The sequence below is a fragment of the Petaurus breviceps genome, unplaced genomic scaffold (genome assembly GCF_028583685.1).
Source record: "Petaurus breviceps papuanus isolate PSGF00001 unplaced genomic scaffold, PetGlider_PUasm1.0 229, whole genome shotgun sequence".
Lineage (NCBI taxonomy): Eukaryota > Metazoa > Chordata > Mammalia > Diprotodontia > Petauridae > Petaurus > Petaurus breviceps.
Genome location: NW_027185903.1, coordinates 14,534,288 through 14,552,367, shown reverse-complemented (window position 1 = coordinate 14,552,367; position 18,080 = coordinate 14,534,288). Strand labels below are relative to the sequence as shown.

Here is an 18,080-nt window from a genome sequence, read left to right as displayed (position 1 = left end):
TTTAAGGTGTTATTTTCTTCAGTATCTTTTTGTGTGTGTGTCTCCTTTACCAGTTTGTTTGACCTTCTTCATTGTGTTTTTGGTTTGTTGTTTTTTTTTTTTTCTTGCATCACTCTCATTTTTCCTCCCAGCTTTTCCTTTTCCTGTCTTATTTGATTTTAAAATCTTTTCTAAGCTCTTCCATGGCCTGAGACCATTTCACATTTATCGTGGAGGCTTTGTTTTGTTTTGACAGTTTTCACTTTGTTTTCTTTGGAGTGTGTATTTTGATCTTCCTTGTCACCATAGTACTTTTATGTGGTCAGAATTTTTTTCTGTTTGCTCATTTTCCCAGCCTATTTCTTGACTTTTAACTTTTAGGGCTCTGCTTCCAGGGTGGAGAGTGCATTGTTCCAAGCTTCAGGGGTTTTGTGCAGCTGTTTACAGTGATAGTTTTAGGAACCTGTAAGTTTTGAGTTCTTCCAAGGTTGTATGATCTAAGGAGAGGTGTGTTTACTCCTCTCCTGCCCTGGAACTGTTATGAGGGTCCCTGCAGTGCCTCAAGCTGTGTTCTTCCTTGCCCTGGGATTGCTACCCAGGACTGCAACCTAGATCTGAGTATGGTCAAAGCAACATAGTCCTGCCCCCAGTTCTGGCAAAGAGACCCCTGTAATCTCCTTCTGACCAGTTGTTTGACCCCTTTACTATCTGAAGTGGAACTCTGCTGGCGTGGCCTGCTCTGTACTGTACTCCACTCTCACCCAGATGGGACAGACCTTTCCTACTGACTTTCTAAGTTGTCTTTGACTAGAAACTTATTTCATTCTGCCCTTTTGTGGGTTCTGCCGCTTCAGGAATTGTTTTTTGGCCTTATTTAAAGGTGTCCAGAGGGTTTTTGGGGAGAGGCCAGGAAATTCACTGCCTTTTCTCCACCATCTTGGCTCTGTCCCCTGAGAGAATATTTTAAAGCTGTGTAAGTGCTGACTGCTTGTCCATGGTGGTAGGCCTGCCTCTAATGCCAGCCCTGAACATTTAACAAATAAAGAGGTTTACTTTGGCCCAACACATTAAGAATATGCAGGAAAGAGGCGGCTAGGTGGCACAGTGAATAGAGCACTGGCCCTGGAGTCAGGAGGACCTGAGTTCAAATCTGGCCTCAGACACTTAACACTCACTATATCCACGTGACCTTGGACAAGTTACTTAACCCCAATTGCCCTGTCTTCCCCCTTCCAAAAACCAAAAAAACCCAAAAACACCAACCTAAGAATATGCTGTAAATCATCAGCTATGGTGACTCAGATGAGCTCAGGCACCCACTAAGTGTGAGAGGCCCAGACTACATGTGTCCTAGAATTTTATGCCTCTTAACCAAAAAACTGTGTACATAAGCTAGAACTAGTTAGGTTTAACAGGGGTGGAAGCTGGGACTTTCAGGGCAAAAGGGGATGGGGTGAGGTTAGGAACTTGTAACTAAAGAAAGTTGCATCAGGAAAAGGCTGGTTTTATCACTTCCACAACCCACAAACATTAAAACTTCTACCCTAACTAAAAGGTATGTAAGGCTTAATTAATTGTCTTAAGATCATGTTGCACATTAAAAAAAAACAAAACAAAACCATTTTGGGCAAATCATCAGGGTAGGTTTGATTTTAGGGAGAAAAAATTGTTCATATCCAAGTCCTATAAATGAAAAAGATGAAACATGCTGGTAATATTGAATTCAAAATAGTATGTAACTATAAAATAATGAAATTAAGATGGGATAGTGACCCCTGAAGTCAATTACAGAATTAAAAAAAAATTTGTTGGAAAATATTTCATTGTTCTAGTAAGTAGGCCATCATGTAGAATATTGGAGTGTTTAGTTTTTCTTAAATGATTGTTTTTTCTTATTCAGAAATATTTATTGCAAAGAAATATGGTTAGTAAGGATTAACTTTTTTTTTTTAAAGCAATCGGGGGTTAAGTAACTTGCTCAAGGTTAAACGGCCAGTTATTTCTGGGTGTGGTGCTGAGTATGTGAGCCCAGGATTTGATCCAGGTCATCCCGACACTGGAGCCGGTGCTCTTACTTGCTGAGCCACCTGGTCGGCCCCATTAACTTTTTTTTTTAAGCAATTGGGGTTAAGTAACTTGCTCAAGGTTACACAGCCAGGTGTTTCTGGGTGGGTGCTAAGTGTCTGAGCCTGGATTCGATCCCCAGGTCATCCCGACACTGGGGCCGGTGCTCTTACTCATTCTGGCTGCCCCAGTAAGCATTAACTTTTAAAGGAAAGTCACAGGGCAGATTAATTCTGTGAATGATTTGTACTCAACATTGATTTCTTGTTTCAAGACTTTTGATCATCAGATTTAATTCTGGCCTGTTCAGTTCAAGGTTTATAGGCAGAAAAACTAAAGGTAAATAATTTGAATTACGTTCCATGTGCTTTACCAGACTTTTTTTTTTTAAACATAATAACATGAATGCTTGTGTCCAGATTTATATCTATAGCCGAAGCCTATCTGGCAACTTGTTTCTTGCATCACCAACTGTCTCTTGGACATCTCAAATCAGATATCACATAGACATCTTAAACTCCGTATTTCTAAAACAGATCTCTGCACACCCCATCCTCCGTTCTTCCCAACTTTACCATTACTGATGAGCACACTGCCATCCTGTCTGTAATGAAATTTTGTTTCTCTCACTAGTCTCTCATGTATATCCTCTTCTCTCCACTCATATACTCCCACTTGCTGTAGGTCCTCATCACCTTGTACCTGTACTATTGTGATAGGTTTCTACTCAACTTCTCTACCTCAAGCATCAGCGCATTCCAACCCATTCTTCTTCTTTTTCTTTTGTTTGTTTTTGTTTTGGATTTATTTTTGTTTTATACTTGAACCTATGATATCACTGGTCTTGGGAGCCAACCCGTTCTTCTTTGCTCTGCCATAGTGATTTTTCTAAATTTAAGGTCTGACCATATCTTCCATCCCCCTACCTCCAGTCAATAAAATTATTCCCTGTAAAATGCAGTCATATATAAAGTTCTTGGTTTGATATTTAAAATGCCAAACCTAAACAACGTGTTCTCTTCATACTATAACCAAAGAAAGTTCTGAGAGAGATGGTTTCTGGGTAACTAATCAAATTTAACCAGGCTATTTGTCGTTCAATAAATTTGATGGCAAGTGTTTACTCTGGGTAACCAAAGACCTCAAGGGAGACTCTGAGACACCTTAAAATCCTTTCTGGAAGGGAACTCTTGTGACAAGTGAAATTCAATCCTCATTAGTGGACATCTCGTGAGGAAATGGGCAAAACGTTTACAGCTCCTCCTGTTGAGAACATGGCTTGATCATGAGACTCAGCAGCCTCAAGCAATCTGAGCAGGGTAAGGCATTTCCATCTGGACCACTCTAGCTAGTTTTCTCCTTCATGAGCTTAGGGTTTCTCTAAACTCTAATGGTGGGTACCATGGACAGGGATTCCTTTCCCCAGGGTGAGGACTCATGCAGACTATTCTGTGTATATTCCAAACCGAAATTAGATCTCCTAGTTGGGTAAGATCCTGTCTAAAATTACTGAGCATGTGCCTTGAGTACTAGGAGCAATCTCATCAGTCAGCCTTGCCTTTCAGAGATTGACTGACCTTATCAGGAGTTGTATCTTTACTGAAAATAGAAAGGGTAGATAACAAATTAATAATTATTTGTATAATAGTATGACATCAATTTCTCTCGCTACCTTTCTAGGCTTATTATACTGTACTTTCTTCCATGTACTCAGTGATCCAACTATACTGGCCTTCCTTGAACATGACAGTCTTATCTCCTGAATCTGTACCATTTCATTGATGTGCTACATGCCTGGAATTCTCTTCCTCCTCATTTGTGCCTCCTGGTGGCTTTCCAATTCTCCTTGAAAGAGGCCTTTCCTTTCCCACCCCCAAAACTAATGACTTCCTCCTGAGATAGCCTTCCATTTGAATTGTACTGTACATTTTGTATGTACAATTTTTTGCAGGTTGTCTTCTCCATCAGAATGTGCTAGCTCCTGAAGGGAGGGCAGAGCTATTTTTTTTTTTTTTTTGCCATTTTGTACTTAGCATAGTATCTGGTACATAGGAGACCCTTAACAAATTATATTTATTGCTGATTAATTGATGGATACTTAAGAACTCCTTTCAAATTAATGAGAAGTATTAAAATAGTAGTCCAGTACATTTTAAAATTTTGTGGTTTAACCAAGTTGGTACTTGAAGCTTAATTTCCACAAAGAAAACTAATTCTATATAACTTTCAGGATATGTTTATTATTTGGAGTATGGAATTGTTACTTTTTTGTTTCTTATAGAATTGAGCCAAGACTGAATTATAATTTTTTTTAATCTGTTCAGAATTATAAGACTTATCCTTATTTTCTATAAGTTTATACAGTGGAAACTTAGCCTTTTAAAAAAGAACTAGGTTTTACAGACTTTCAGAGAATTTAAACAATACTGTACTCATTAATATATTTAAACTGCCTAGTGACCACTTAGCATATTAGTCAGTTAGGGAAAATTAGTGACCCTCCATATAGGTACCATGTTTCCCCGATAATAAGACACTGTCTTATTATATTTTTTTTTTTTGGACAGAAAAACACCAGAGGGCTTATTTTCAGGGGAGGGCTTATTTTAATGAACATTGACAGCAATTTTAATAAACAGGTAAATGTGAACAAAAAAATGTACCTTTATTCAATAAGCAAATCACTGGGGAAGAACAGGATGACGCGCTCACTGCTGCAGCTCTGATTGGATGCAGCTCGGAGTGCGGCGTGCATTTCACCCGGGGGGGGGTTGGGGAAGTGCATACAGAAGGTACCGTAATGTAGCGTGTAGCGCAGGGGATCACCTTCACTACAGTATCAATCTCAATAGGGCTTATTTTCGGGGGGAGGCTTATTTTAGAGGAATCTTACACAGTAAGGGGGGGCTTATTTTCGGGATAGGTCTTATTATCGGGGAAACACAGTACTAATAGTTGTTCATTGGTGGTACTTTGAGAATGAGAAAATGTATAACTTTCTAGGTATTTCATGATACCTGTTCAAGAAATGTTCATTTGATTAAGAAGGTTAAATCCCTAATCTAAAGGAATATACTCTAAAGGAGTAGAGATTTCAAATTTATTTTTGTGGCTACATCAGAGAATTCTTTTTAATCATTCAGGTGATATTACTTTAATTTAAAATATGTTTTCTAGGGGCAGTCAGGTGGCTCAGTGAGTAAGAGTGCAGGCTCTAGAGTTGGGATGACCTGGGATCGAATCCGGGCTTAGACACTTAGCACCCACCCAGAAACACCTGGCCGTATAACCTTGAGCAAGTTACTTAACCCCCATTGCTTAGGGGCGGCCAGGTGGCGCAATGAGTAACAGCACTGGCCCCAGAGTCAGGATGACCTGGGATCAAATCTGGGCTCAGATACTTAGCACCACACCCAGAAATAACTGTCTGTGTAACCTTGAGTCAAGTTACTTCACCCCAATTGCTTAAAAAAAGTTTTCTGTAACAATTTGGTGACAAAATAATTTGTTTTGGTTTGATTTACTTTGCTTGTCTGTAAAATCATAGCTTTACCCTAAGATATAGAATAGTTAGGGACAAACAGAGGAGTATTTGACTCCATCTAGTGTTAACTAGTATAAAGTTATATTTGAATTTACAGAAGTGAAAATCCAATTGTGCTGCTTCTATAGAAGAGGAAGTAACATAGCTTTACTAAATATAACCATTCAGCTTTTACTGTTAATTTCTTGGTGAATTACTAGAGCAGTGTTTTGCATGGGTATATATACTTTCATATATCTCAGTATATATACTTAATTTCTTTCTTTCTCAATAACATTGCTTCTACTTAGCTCTCCCACATTTAAAATTTGTTTTGAACCATCGACATCTATTGATATCTTTGAGGACTTTGTAATTTAACAAATATTCAAGTGCCTTAGAAGAAAAATAACAACCTATTTTAGGGAGCTATAGTTATACAGATTGTAAATATCAGCATAACAGAGTAGAAAGTGGTATGATTTCAGGGAGAAGAGTGATACAGATACATTCTGAAAGGAAATTTGTGGAAGGAGAAGAAAGTTTGGATAGGAGAGAAAGTGGAATGAGAAGGAAGCTCAACTTAACTTGAGCTTCACTTCAAGGCAGAGAATGATTTTAACAGATAAGTAACTGTGGAATGCATTCTTGCATGGAAGTTGACCTAGATAGAGTCAGGAGAACTACAGGATAGAGAATGGAACCCATCTTGTTGTGAATAGTTTGTTGTTCAGTCACTTCTGGCACTTTGAGACCTATGGACCATACTGCCCATGGTGTTTTGTTGGTAAAGATAACAGTAGTCTATCATTGTCTTCTGCAATGGATTAAGGCAGACAGAGGTTAAGTGACTTGTTCAGGGTCACACAGCTCAGCTCTCCTTCCAATGAGCCACCTAGTTGCTTCTGTTGTAAATGGTACTTTTTTGTTAAAATGGAAAGTTTGTGGAGGGAAATGATGCAAAATAAACCTGGAAAAAGTATGCTGTAACAAGATTATAGAAGACCTTCAATCTAGGCAAAAGAATTTGTTTTATCTTTTAAGTAATAGATAACTAATTAAGGATTTGGAATAGAGGATTTAGATGGGATTAGATCTGTGTGTGTGTGTGTGTATTTTTTTTTGAAGTTTTTCCCAATTTCTTATAAACAGTTCCTCTTCTCACCTCCTCCACAACCACAGACCAAAAATTTTCATTTCTCATTGGGAAGCAAGTTATTTATCCATTCTTGTGAACATTCTTGTGGGTTTTAGAAATTGACAGTTTTATGATATCCATCTCCAGTTACATTTCACTCCTTAAAAATCAGTTTATTCAAGCTTTTCAAGTACTCAGTCTTAGAGATGTTCAGGAAAAAAAAAATGTCCAGATGATGTGATATTCATTTTACCATGCCTATCTTGGCAAAGAAAATTGTATCTTAATCACCTTTTAGTTCCCTAGTGTAAACTTGTAATCAAGATGATTTATTATAAGTCACTGGCATATTAATCTATATTGAAATAACTTTATATGTGCTATGCAAATGAACTTTTCGTACTACAAAGTACAACTGGCATTAATTTATTCTTTCAACAGGTATTGAGTACTCATTAGGGAGAGGAGTATGGAGTAGAAAGGGTTATAGTATTAGTAAAGATGCTAGAGATAGGAATGAGTATTGAATGTTTGTGGGGAATGGAAAACTACTTAAAGCAAAAATATTTGTGTTTTTATTTATATTTATATATTCTTATTAGGATTTCACAACAGCTCTGCAAGGAAAATACTTTGTAGATTATTTTCTCCATTTTACAGTTGAAGAAATTTAGGCTGACAGAAGTTGTGATTGTCCCATGACTTGCTTCTGGAAAACTAACACTGAACAAACAGCCTTAGAACACTTAAACTAGTTAATATTTTCATTCTTAGCAGGCATTCATATTCATAAAGCTAGTAGTAGTGAGTGTCCAAAGTGGGCTTCGAACACATCTCAGATCCTGACTCTTAAGCAGTCTTCTAATAGGCCATGCTGTCTAAGAACAAAAGCTTTTTTAAAATTTTGCTTTTTTCCTCATAGAAACCTTTCTTTTCAGTCTGCGTACTTTTATATAGTATACATTCTAGTATGACTAAGAGATACTATAATTCTTTCCCCCCATACAACAGATTTAATTATGTACTGTGTCTTACCCTTGCTTATTCTCTTCAATCTAGGCATTTGGATTTCCTTGACAATTCATCGCTTGGGCAAATCATTTCATTTCTCTGTGTCTTAGTTTCTTTACCTATCACGTGGAAGGGCTTGAGTAAGAATCTCCTCCAGCTCCAATAGTCATTAATTGAAATATTCTTACACAGAAGCCTGACAACTTTAATTGGTTTTTAGTTTTCAACATTCACTTCCATAACATTTTGAGTTTTAAAAATTTTCTTTGTGTGTTCGGGGGAGGGGGTTGGGAGGTGGGCAGGATGGGGCGGGAGACGGAGTCAAGAGGGCAGAGTGGAAACAATAGAAAAAGCTCCTTGAGGCTCTGGCGCCCACCACCTCCAATACATGTAAAAGGGGACTCTGAACAAACTTTGGAACTACAGAATCCACAAAATGACACAGAGAAGTGCTAACCTCCCACTGAGGACAGCCTGGCAGGCTGGCAAGAATCAGCCAGCGCAGTGTTCTGGGAGCAGAGCCCAGCCCCACACCAAGGTTTTAGCCCCAGGGTGGGCTGGACCAGCCACCTGCTGGAGGGACTCCAGATCACCAGCAGCTCTGGCGGTCCAGAATTATCAAAACATAGGTACTAAGGACAAAGTGAGAGGTCAGTGCAGTGTGGACTTTGGGACCCAGTAGTTGGGAGAGCGTTGGCTTTTGCCCTAGGGGTGGGAAGCTGCTGAGGGGTGCGGCACAGCCTCCTCCACGTGGCAGCATAAGCTTGTGACCGGCAGAATAAAGGGGGACCAAGTGACCAGTCTGAGGGGTAATCGTTACTGCTTTAACCTGCTTGGATATGGAGTGCAGTCTAAGGTGGAGGTCCTGGGGTGTGTGACCAGCTTGCCAGAGCATGTGGAGGCCTCAGAGAGGGCACCCAACTAATACCTCTGGCAGCTGAGAAAACCCCAGCGTTTGTAACGAAGCTCCCCTGTCTGGTGGGAGAGTTCTACTGTGGCAAAAAGCTCCAAAGTCAAGTAATTGAGTGGCAGAATGAGCAGGCAAAGGAAGCAAACCAAGCAAAGCAATCCAACATTAGACTCCTATTTTGGGGATAAAAAAGATCAAAGCATGGGACGGGAGGAAGACAGTGAAGTCAGAATTCCTGCACCAAAAGCTTCCAAAAAAAATACAAGCTGGTTACAGGCAATAGAGGACCTTAAGAAGCAGATAAGAAAAGTGGAGGAAAAATTGGGAAAAGAAATGAGAATGATGGAAGAAAATTATGAAACGAGAGTCAACAGCTTGACTGAGGAAAATAACACCTTAAAAAACAGACTAAACCAAATGACAAAAGAGGCTCAAAAAGGCAATGAGGAGAAGAATGCCTTAAAAAGTCGAATTTGCCAGATGGAAAAAGAATCTCAAAAGTTCACTGAGGAGAATCATTCCTTCAGAATTAGATTGGAGCAAATGGAAGCTAATGAGTTTATGAGAAATCCAGATGCTCTTAAACAGATTCAAACAAATGAAAAAGTAGAAGGCAATGTGAAATATCTCATTGGAAAAACCACTGACCTTAAAAGAGATCCAGGAGAGATAATTTAAAAATTATTGGACTACCTGAAAGCCATGATCAAAGAAAGAACCTAGAAATCATCCTCCAAGAAATTTTCAAGGAAAACTGCCCTGACGTTTTAGAACCAGAGGGCAAAATAGAGGTTGAAAGAATCCACCAATCACCTCCTGAAAATAATCCCAAAAAGAAAACTCCTAGGAATATTATAGCCAGGTTCCAGAATTCCCAGATCAAGGAGAGACTATTACCAGCAGCCAGGAAGAAACTATTTGAATATTGTGGAAACACAATCAGGATAACCCAGGATCTGGCAGCTTCTACACTGAGGGATCGAAGGGCTTGGAATATGATATTCCAGAGGGCAAAGGAGCTGGGACTGAAACCAAGGGTCACTTACCCAGCAAAACTGAGTATCATGTTTCAGGGGAAAATATGGTCATTCAGTGAAATAGAGGACTTTCAAGCATTCTTGATGAAAAAACCAGTGTTAAATAGAAAATTTGACATTCAGATACAAGAAGCAAGAGAAGCATGAGAAGGTAAACAGGGAAAAGAAATCATAAGGAATTTATCAAAGTTGAACTGTGAACTTTCCTACATGGAAAAACGATAATTGTAACTGATGAAACTTTTGTCAGTACGAAAATAGTTGAAGGGAATATATATATCGGAGGGTATACGGTGCATGAATACATATGTGACTGTGTGTATATATGTTTACAGGTATACATAGATAGAGGGCACACGACCAATTTAACAGGAAGGGATGATACTTAAAAGGTGAAATTAAGGGGTTAGAGAAGAACATAATGAGAGGAGATAGGGAGAGACAGAATGGGGTAAACTATGTCATATAGAAGAGACAAGGGAAAATTGTCATAATGGAGGGGAAGAATAGGAAGGCAAAAGGGAGTGGGTCAACCTTATTCTCATTGAATTTGGCTTTGGGAGGGAATGAAATACACACTAATTAGGGTATCTCACCTTACAGGAGGGTAGGGGGGAAGGGGATCAGAGGGGGATGATGGAAGGGAGAGCAGGCTGGGGGGAAGGGAAGTTGGAGGCACCCACTTGTGAAAAGGGATGGGATCAACGTAGAGAATGTGGGAAGTGGGATAGGAGGGAGGGACACATAGTCAGTCTTTTATATAGTATATCTGCTATGTTAATGTTTTGCATTAGCTACATATGTACAACCTATACTCAACTGTTTATCTTCCCAGTAAATGTGGGTGACAAAGGAGGAAGGGAATGCATCTGGAATTCAAAGTTTTAAAATCAAATGTTTAAAAAAAAATATATATATATATATATGTACTATTATTAATACTATTTTACATGTAATTGAGAAATAAGATATACAGGCACTGGGGCATAGAGATCCACCTGCCCTACTGGAAAAGTTGAAGGGGTGTATGGGAGAAGATATGGGAGAGAGCAGATTGGAGGAGGGGATATCCTGTGGGACTGCTATTTTGGGGCGGTGTGTAGGGGGAAAACGGGGAGAAAATTTGTAACTCAAAATCTAGCAGAAATGAATGATGTAAATCAGAAGTTAATAAAGCATTTGAAAAATGAAAAAAAAAAACGTTTCTTTGCCTCCCTTCCTTTCCCTTTCCACAAGATAGTGTGCAATCTGATGTAGGCTCTCTTCTATGTGTATTTATATTAAACCTATTTCTGACACCTTATGTATCACCTTATATATATATATATATGTATATATGTATATATATATATATATGATATATCATCAACACTTTCTTTGTAGAAAGAAATGATAGATAACAAATAATGAGCACCAAATAACTCAAATAATGAAAGTTTTAAAATTTAAATGCTTTTTCTTTCTCCCCATGTCTTCCCTATCTCCAGCCACCATTTTAAAAAACAAACAAAAACTTCGGAAAACAGATGTGTAAAGCCAAGAGAATTCCTACATTGGCTATATATAAAATGTTATATCTCTTTCTACATATCAAATCCATTGTCTATATTTTAGATTTTGGATTTCATCATTGGCCCTCCAAAATTAGGTGTAGTTACTGCCTTGATCAAAATTTTCAAGTGTTTTCAGAGTTGTTCACTTTTACAGTGCTGTACTTCTGTTTCTTCTTGCCTCTCTCTATATCACTTCATACAATTCTTTTCTGAAATTGATTATCTTTTAAGAGACAGGAGTAGTAGCTGATATACAAATTGTCCCTGACGCGCAGTCTGTACATTAAGAACACTGACTTGTCAGGGCAAAGATCAGAATTAGTGTTTTAGAAAAAGGTAAGAAGAAGAAAAAATTGAGAAAAAAATTACACTTGATGTACAATCAAAAACAACTTAATCCTGAGCTACTCATTAGTAGTAGAAAAACGAGAAATGTACAGCAGAAATTCCACCATTGAGGCTTGTAGAACCACCACATGTTTACTCCAACATCTCAGTCCTAGATGCAGAAATGCAATGAAACAGAACAAAGATGAGAAAAATAGCCACACTGGAGTAAGTGTAACTAAAAATTAGTGCCTGAGGCTACTTGAGGGACTGAGGAGAAGATAACAAAAACATATCGTCCCGTCCCCCCCATTCTCAAAACAATTCCAGCAAATGCAACTTTTTTCCAAATCAGTCTATGCCTACTCTCCCATCTATATAGAATGTTTGAATGATCTATGAATTAATCAAGAGCATTCCACCCATGGGGGTGGGGGATATTAATGAGTTTAGTTTTAGAAATGCTGAATTTAAGAAGTCTCCAGGACTTTGAGTATGATCTCTCATTTGATACTATATAGGGTGATAGCTTGCCAGGTTAGTAGTATATAATAAGTTTTTTTTTAAGGATGTGGGAAACTTGGTTCATATTTGTAGGCAGCAGAAAGGGACCCTATAGATTGGGAAATGGGGATTAGATTGAGGGAAATTTGCTGAAAAACATGAGACAGAATAGGATTAAAAATGTAAGGAAAGCCTCTAGTGCATTAGGTGTGCCCTTTGTGGCAAACTTGTGAGAGGATATGGACCAGAGTTGTACAGGGGAGACAGATGTAGATGGACTGTGACTTGCATTGATGGAGGAAACATCATCCAAATCAATAAGATCACAGATCTGTTTAAGTATTCAGTATGGGAATAATAAAATGGAAATAAGATGCTTTAATATTATTGTTAAATTATCCATCATGTATTTAGAAAAAATTTTAAAAGTTTCAGAGTTTTTGTTCTACTTTTGAACATCAGAATGAGCAGTGTACCACCTTCTTTCTTTTCTTAAACATTCAGAGGTATTAGATGTCATTAAGATTGCAGCAATAGCTTAAATTGTTTAGCTGCCGCTTGAAATTGTTTGACTAACAAGCTAATTTTTTTATTGTAAGGAAAGTTTGTTCATATTAGAAAAATTATCTGTAATTCTTTTTTTTAGACTGAATCTGGTTATGGATCAGAATCAAGCTTGCGCCGACATGGCTCAATGGTATCACTTGTGTCTGGAGCAAGTGGTTATTCAGCAACATCCACCTCATCATTCAAGGTTAGTTATTACAAATAGTTCAAAAGAATGAAAGAAACATAAATGAAAATTAAAAGTTTTAAAGCTTAACCTTAGAAATAGAAACTAATTCATTTCTGTCTAATTCATGATGGGATGAGGAGTGAGGGGGACCAACACAATTATGATATTTAGCTTCTAAATAATTTGAGAATATTAAATTTTATGTTGTGGGTATAGAGCATGCAGTAGTTGAAAAAAAGGGGTCTTATCGGTATGACGTTTTTCAAGCTAAATGAATCAGAATTCTGCCACAAATTCCAAAATATTATTCTTTCCACTTTCTTCTCTCCTACCTAAAAAAAAAAAAAAAGATTAAAAAAAAAGAAATCCACATACACAACAGATAAAAATCAAGTAATTTTATTTCTTTATATCCTTTTAATGTAATTCTTTTCTCGTTGCATTATTTTATAAAAATATTTTAAGACATGAAAAGGCTCAATTTGTCAGAAGGATTCCAGCAATAATTTCTAATAATAGTTAAACCTATTTTCAGATATAATATTCAAGTAGCCTTTTAAAAGCAGTTTTATAAATAGTTCTCAAAAGGTCATAAATGATCTTAACATAAATTTCTTGTTCATATCATCAATACTTGATACCAGAGCCAATCCTTAATTGCTAGAAGAGAGTTGGTGGTATGAAGGATAGTGCTAATGTCATAACAAATAAAGATTTCAAATGAATTAAAAATTTTATAAGAAGTATATGTTTATGGTTTAAATATAATTGCAGGAGAACTGGAGGAGGTTGTTTAAATGTCTGGGTTTGTCAAAGATGAGTAAATCATAAATCAAATTCTTTTAGCAGTAGTGGCTTCTGTGAATATATAAAGGATATTTGTTTTCTCTATCTCATTTCTATATTGGAGAAAGCAAACTAACCAAGCAGGGTTTTTACACTTAGTGTTTGAAAGAAAACCATATAAACCATTATTTCTCATGTTGACTTGGGAGGAAATCCTATTATAAAAAACAATGATGCATCACATTTTATAACTGAAACATTTTTATATTTTTATTCAAAATAATGTAGAAAATCAGAATCTGTAAGCTTGAGGAAAATTTGTTTTTCAGTTAAACAAAACTTGAAATCTATTTTTGGTAGGGGTACCTATTTTCAGGAGTGTAAGAGCTATAAGGAGCCTTGGAGTTAAAGTGTTCCAACACCCTAATGTTTCACTTGAAGTACCTGAGGTCCAGATAGGTTAAGCGACTCCTCCCAGCATCACAGAGGCAATAACTCAACCTGTTAAAGCATCTCACAGATACCCAAAATTAATCTGCTGAAACCAAGGACAGTTTGCTTAAGAAATAACTAATTTGTGAAGTTGACTCTTGTGGAGCCTTGAAGTTAATCTGGAAAATAACCAAATAATTTATTTACTTGAAACATATAGTAATATTGGATACTGCATGAATAAAGAATTCTCACTCATTTGAATTGTAAAGAATGTTCTAGTGTGGAAGAATTAATTTCTTAGGAAAAAAATATGGTCATACTGTCTGGTAGTTTGTGTCATCACTTTTATTCCTTGGGCCCATTGTCGCTGTGTCACAGAAGTAAAAATCAGTTCTCGGAATCCACTCTGCAAGCCTCAGAGTGACTCAGAAAACTACAAATTTGCATTATCTATATTGTATTGTATTTTTATTTATTTTGTTAAAGGTTTCCCAGTTACATTTTTATCTGGTTCCGCGGGGGTGGGGTGTTGTGAGTTTGGTGCCTCTGCTCTCCATGCACAATTGGTTTTCCTCCTAAGGTGGTGCCATGGCCAGAGGCTGCCTTTTGGAGAGGACTGCTTTAATGTTATCTCAGCCCCCTGGCGTAGCCTTGGAAGCATCAGTTCATCTCTCTGGGCCTTAGTTTCATTATATTGAAATGAGAAGGTTGAACTTGATGACCATTTTGAGATCTTTGATCCTTACTTTGTTATAACCTAATATGTGCTTAGCATGGTACTACTGAAAATATTTTTAAAAATAGATATATTTCATGGTCCATGATTTTGAAGAATTCTAATAATGTGACAAAGATCTTTTCTCTTTTGTATATCCTGTTGAGATTTCTACCTAGATTGTTTTTGTTGTAATTTTTTGTCATTTGCCACATTACACCCAGTGAGTACAGTTTTTAAAAATACACTTTTCACTTCATTCCAGTCTCCATGCTTTTTCTATGTAGAAAAGGAATGTGTAAGTTAAAACAACATTCACCCCTCCCTTATAAAATTGGGAACTACACTGCTTATATGCTCCAAGTGATCAAATTTCAAGTATGGATAAGTGAGTTTCAGGCTTGCTGTTTTTCTGGAATAAGAGGATTTGGGGAGGGACCAGAAATGGGTTGATGTTGATACTACAAAAGAGAATGAGAAATAATGCTTTAAAAAGAAAAGGGAGAAGAATCAAAAAAGAACATTGTCAAGAAAACTCTGGGAGAAAGTGTCCAGGAGGAAGGTATGATCAATTGTGACACATAATTCAGAGTTCAAAAAAGATCAAGAATTCTCATCCTCATTTAAAAGTTAATGAATCGGGGCAGCCAAGTAGCACAGTGAGTAAGAGCACCGGCTCCAGTGTCAGGACGACCTGGAGATCGAATCCCGGGCTCAGACACTTAGCACCCACCCAGGAACACCTGGCTGTGTAACCTTGAGCAAGTTACTTAACCCTAATTGCTTAGGGGCGGCCAGGTGGCTCAGCGAGTAAGAGCACCAGCCCCAGTGCTGGGATGACTTGGATCAAATCTGGGCTCAGATACTCAGCACCACACCCAGAAATAACTGGCCGTGTAACCTTGAGCAAGTTACTTAACCCCGATTGCTCAAAATAAATAAAAGTTAATGAATCAGAAATCATTGTTATCTTTGGAGAGAACAATTTTATTGAGTTGGTGAAGGCAGATTTAAGGGAGAGTTAGATGTAAGGAAAATGAAGTTGGAATAGAATTTTTTCTAGGAGGTTTGCCATGAAGGGGAGAAGGCATATAGGAGCTAGGTTGAAAGAAAAGGAAAAACAAAGAAAGGTTGGGTTTTTTTTATTCCTTTAAAAAAAATTTTTTTTGCTAGGGCAGATCTTGGCATGTTAGGCAACTGGGAAGGAACCAAATAGATAGAGATTGCAGATGAGAGAGGATGATAACTAGAAAATTGCTGGGAAGAAACTGGAATCAAGGGCACAATTACCAGGGTCACCCCTGATAAGAATAGGACAACTTCTTTTTCATAGGAAAACAGCACACCAAGAGGTAGGGTCATGAAAAGCAGCTAGAATGGGCATGACTACTACATGTGGATTATTTTCTGCTCTTTCCCTTCCCCTTTGTCTTTTTTCTTTCCAGAAAGGCCACAGTTTGCGTGAGAAATTGGCTGAAATGGAAACCTTTAGAGACATCCTATGTAGACAAGTTGATACTCTACAGAAGTACTTTGATGCCTGTGCAGATGCGGTCTTCAAGGATGAACTTCAGAGGGATAAAGGTTAATTAGACAATTGCTGACCCCTATTTCTGCTTATAGCATGCATTGATTAAAAACCAGTTGCCCTAAAGAAAAGGGAATTTTCATTTCTAAGGTAATTGTCAAAATCAGGAGCCACATTTATAACATAATTCAAAATAAAACTTTTTAGTAGCATCTTTATTGTAAATGCACTTCTGTAATATTTCATGATTCATTTCAGAGAAGTTGTCACATGACAGAATTTTTAATTTACTCAATTTTATAAAAGTTTAATGCTTTAGCCTTTTGATAATGGTATTCTTTATTGGTTTTTAATTTAAATTCTCATGAAGGTGTAGAATTTTCAGAATCATTGTAAATGCTTATTCTAGATATAGGTTAAAGAATCTTTTTCAACGTTATGGGCCTTTGAGCCTTGGAATAAAGTTAACTGTGTGCTGCCCAAATGAAAGCAACTTTGTATTTTTGGTCTTTTTCTCTTAAAGAAATAGAAATTTTGTGTACTTGTCAAATTATCTACCTTGTTAGTAAGTTTCATTCTGACAAACTGAAAACTATTAATTAAAATGAGCTTATAGCTCTATGAGATACTGAATAGTAATTTTGCTATATATAAGTGGCTTTCCTGACATTTCATTTCTTGTTCTTATGAAATTCTTTGCTGTATCTTTTAATTTTTAAGGGCTTCAAGTTTTCTCTGAATTAGCTATCCTTGAAATACGCCATTTGATAGACTTAAAATTGTATGTCTTCATTTTTTTCTTATGAGGGAATTGTTTTTAAGACACATGGCCTTTCAGGAAAACAATTTTCCTCAGATATATCCTTTCCTTCTCCCTACTCTCCCCCCAAGTGGGTATTTTACAAAATGAGCCAGAGGACTAGAATATCATTATGATAACTTAAAAATAATAATTTTTAAAAAATTAATAAGCATTGAGATATGAAGAACAAATGATTCCATAGAGAGTAAATGACCATGTTATGTAAATTGAATTGAAAAATGGTAGTTAACATGACATTTAAAAAAACGACTACCTGCATTTCACCATTCTTTTTTTTTTTTTTAAGCAATTTGGATTAAGTAATTTGCCCAAGGTTACACAGCCAGTTTTTTTGTGTGTGTTAAGTGTCTGAGGCTGGAACCGATCCCAGGTTCTCCCGACTCTAGGGGCCGGCACTCTACTCATTACACCACTTAGCTGCCCCGCATTTCACCATCTATTATCCAAATAGTGCTAGTAAATTTGTGTACTTTAAATGCCATTATAGTGAGAAGTATCTCCGTTTTTGCAGGTAGCTAGGTGGCACAGTGGCTAGAGTACCAGAGCTGAAGTCAAGAAAATTCATTTTTATAAATTGACATAAGGCCTCAGACGCTTAATTTATCTTTGTGACTCTGGACAAGTCACTTAAACATATTTGCCTCAGTTTTCTCATCTGTAAAGTGAGCTGGTGAAGGAAATGGCACACTACCTCAGTATCTTTATGAAAAAAAAAAAAACAAACACCACAAATGGGATTATGAAAAGTTTGATGTGACTGAAAAATGACTGAACTTCTCAAGTTTTAGGAGGACTACAAAAATGAAATTAATTAGCCCATTGGTCTTATTTATAAACCACAAACTAGTCATTCTTTTAAAATATTTTTATGCTTTTTCCAGTTATTTGTAAAAATAATTTTTAACATTTTTTTTTCCTTTTGGAGGGCATTTAGGGTTAAATAACTTGCCCAAGGCAGCTAGTTTGTGTGTGTGTGTGTGTGTGTGTGTGTGTGTGTGTGTGTGTGTGTGT

At 37.1% G+C, this 18,080-nt stretch overlaps 1 protein-coding gene across 3 annotated transcripts in view; it reads left to right on the top strand.

Annotated features, from left to right (window-relative positions):
* Positions 1–18,080, top strand: part of CERT1 (ceramide transporter 1) — a 173,253-nt gene that overhangs the window by 74,242 nt on the left and 80,931 nt on the right. For all 3 annotated transcript variants that reach the window (XM_069096249.1, XM_069096248.1, XM_069096250.1), the window contains 2 exons: positions 12,693–12,800; positions 16,164–16,302. In XM_069096249.1, the coding sequence (XP_068952350.1) occupies positions 12,693–12,800; positions 16,164–16,302 (247 nt within the window). The remainder of the gene's footprint in view (positions 1–12,692; positions 12,801–16,163; positions 16,303–18,080) is intronic.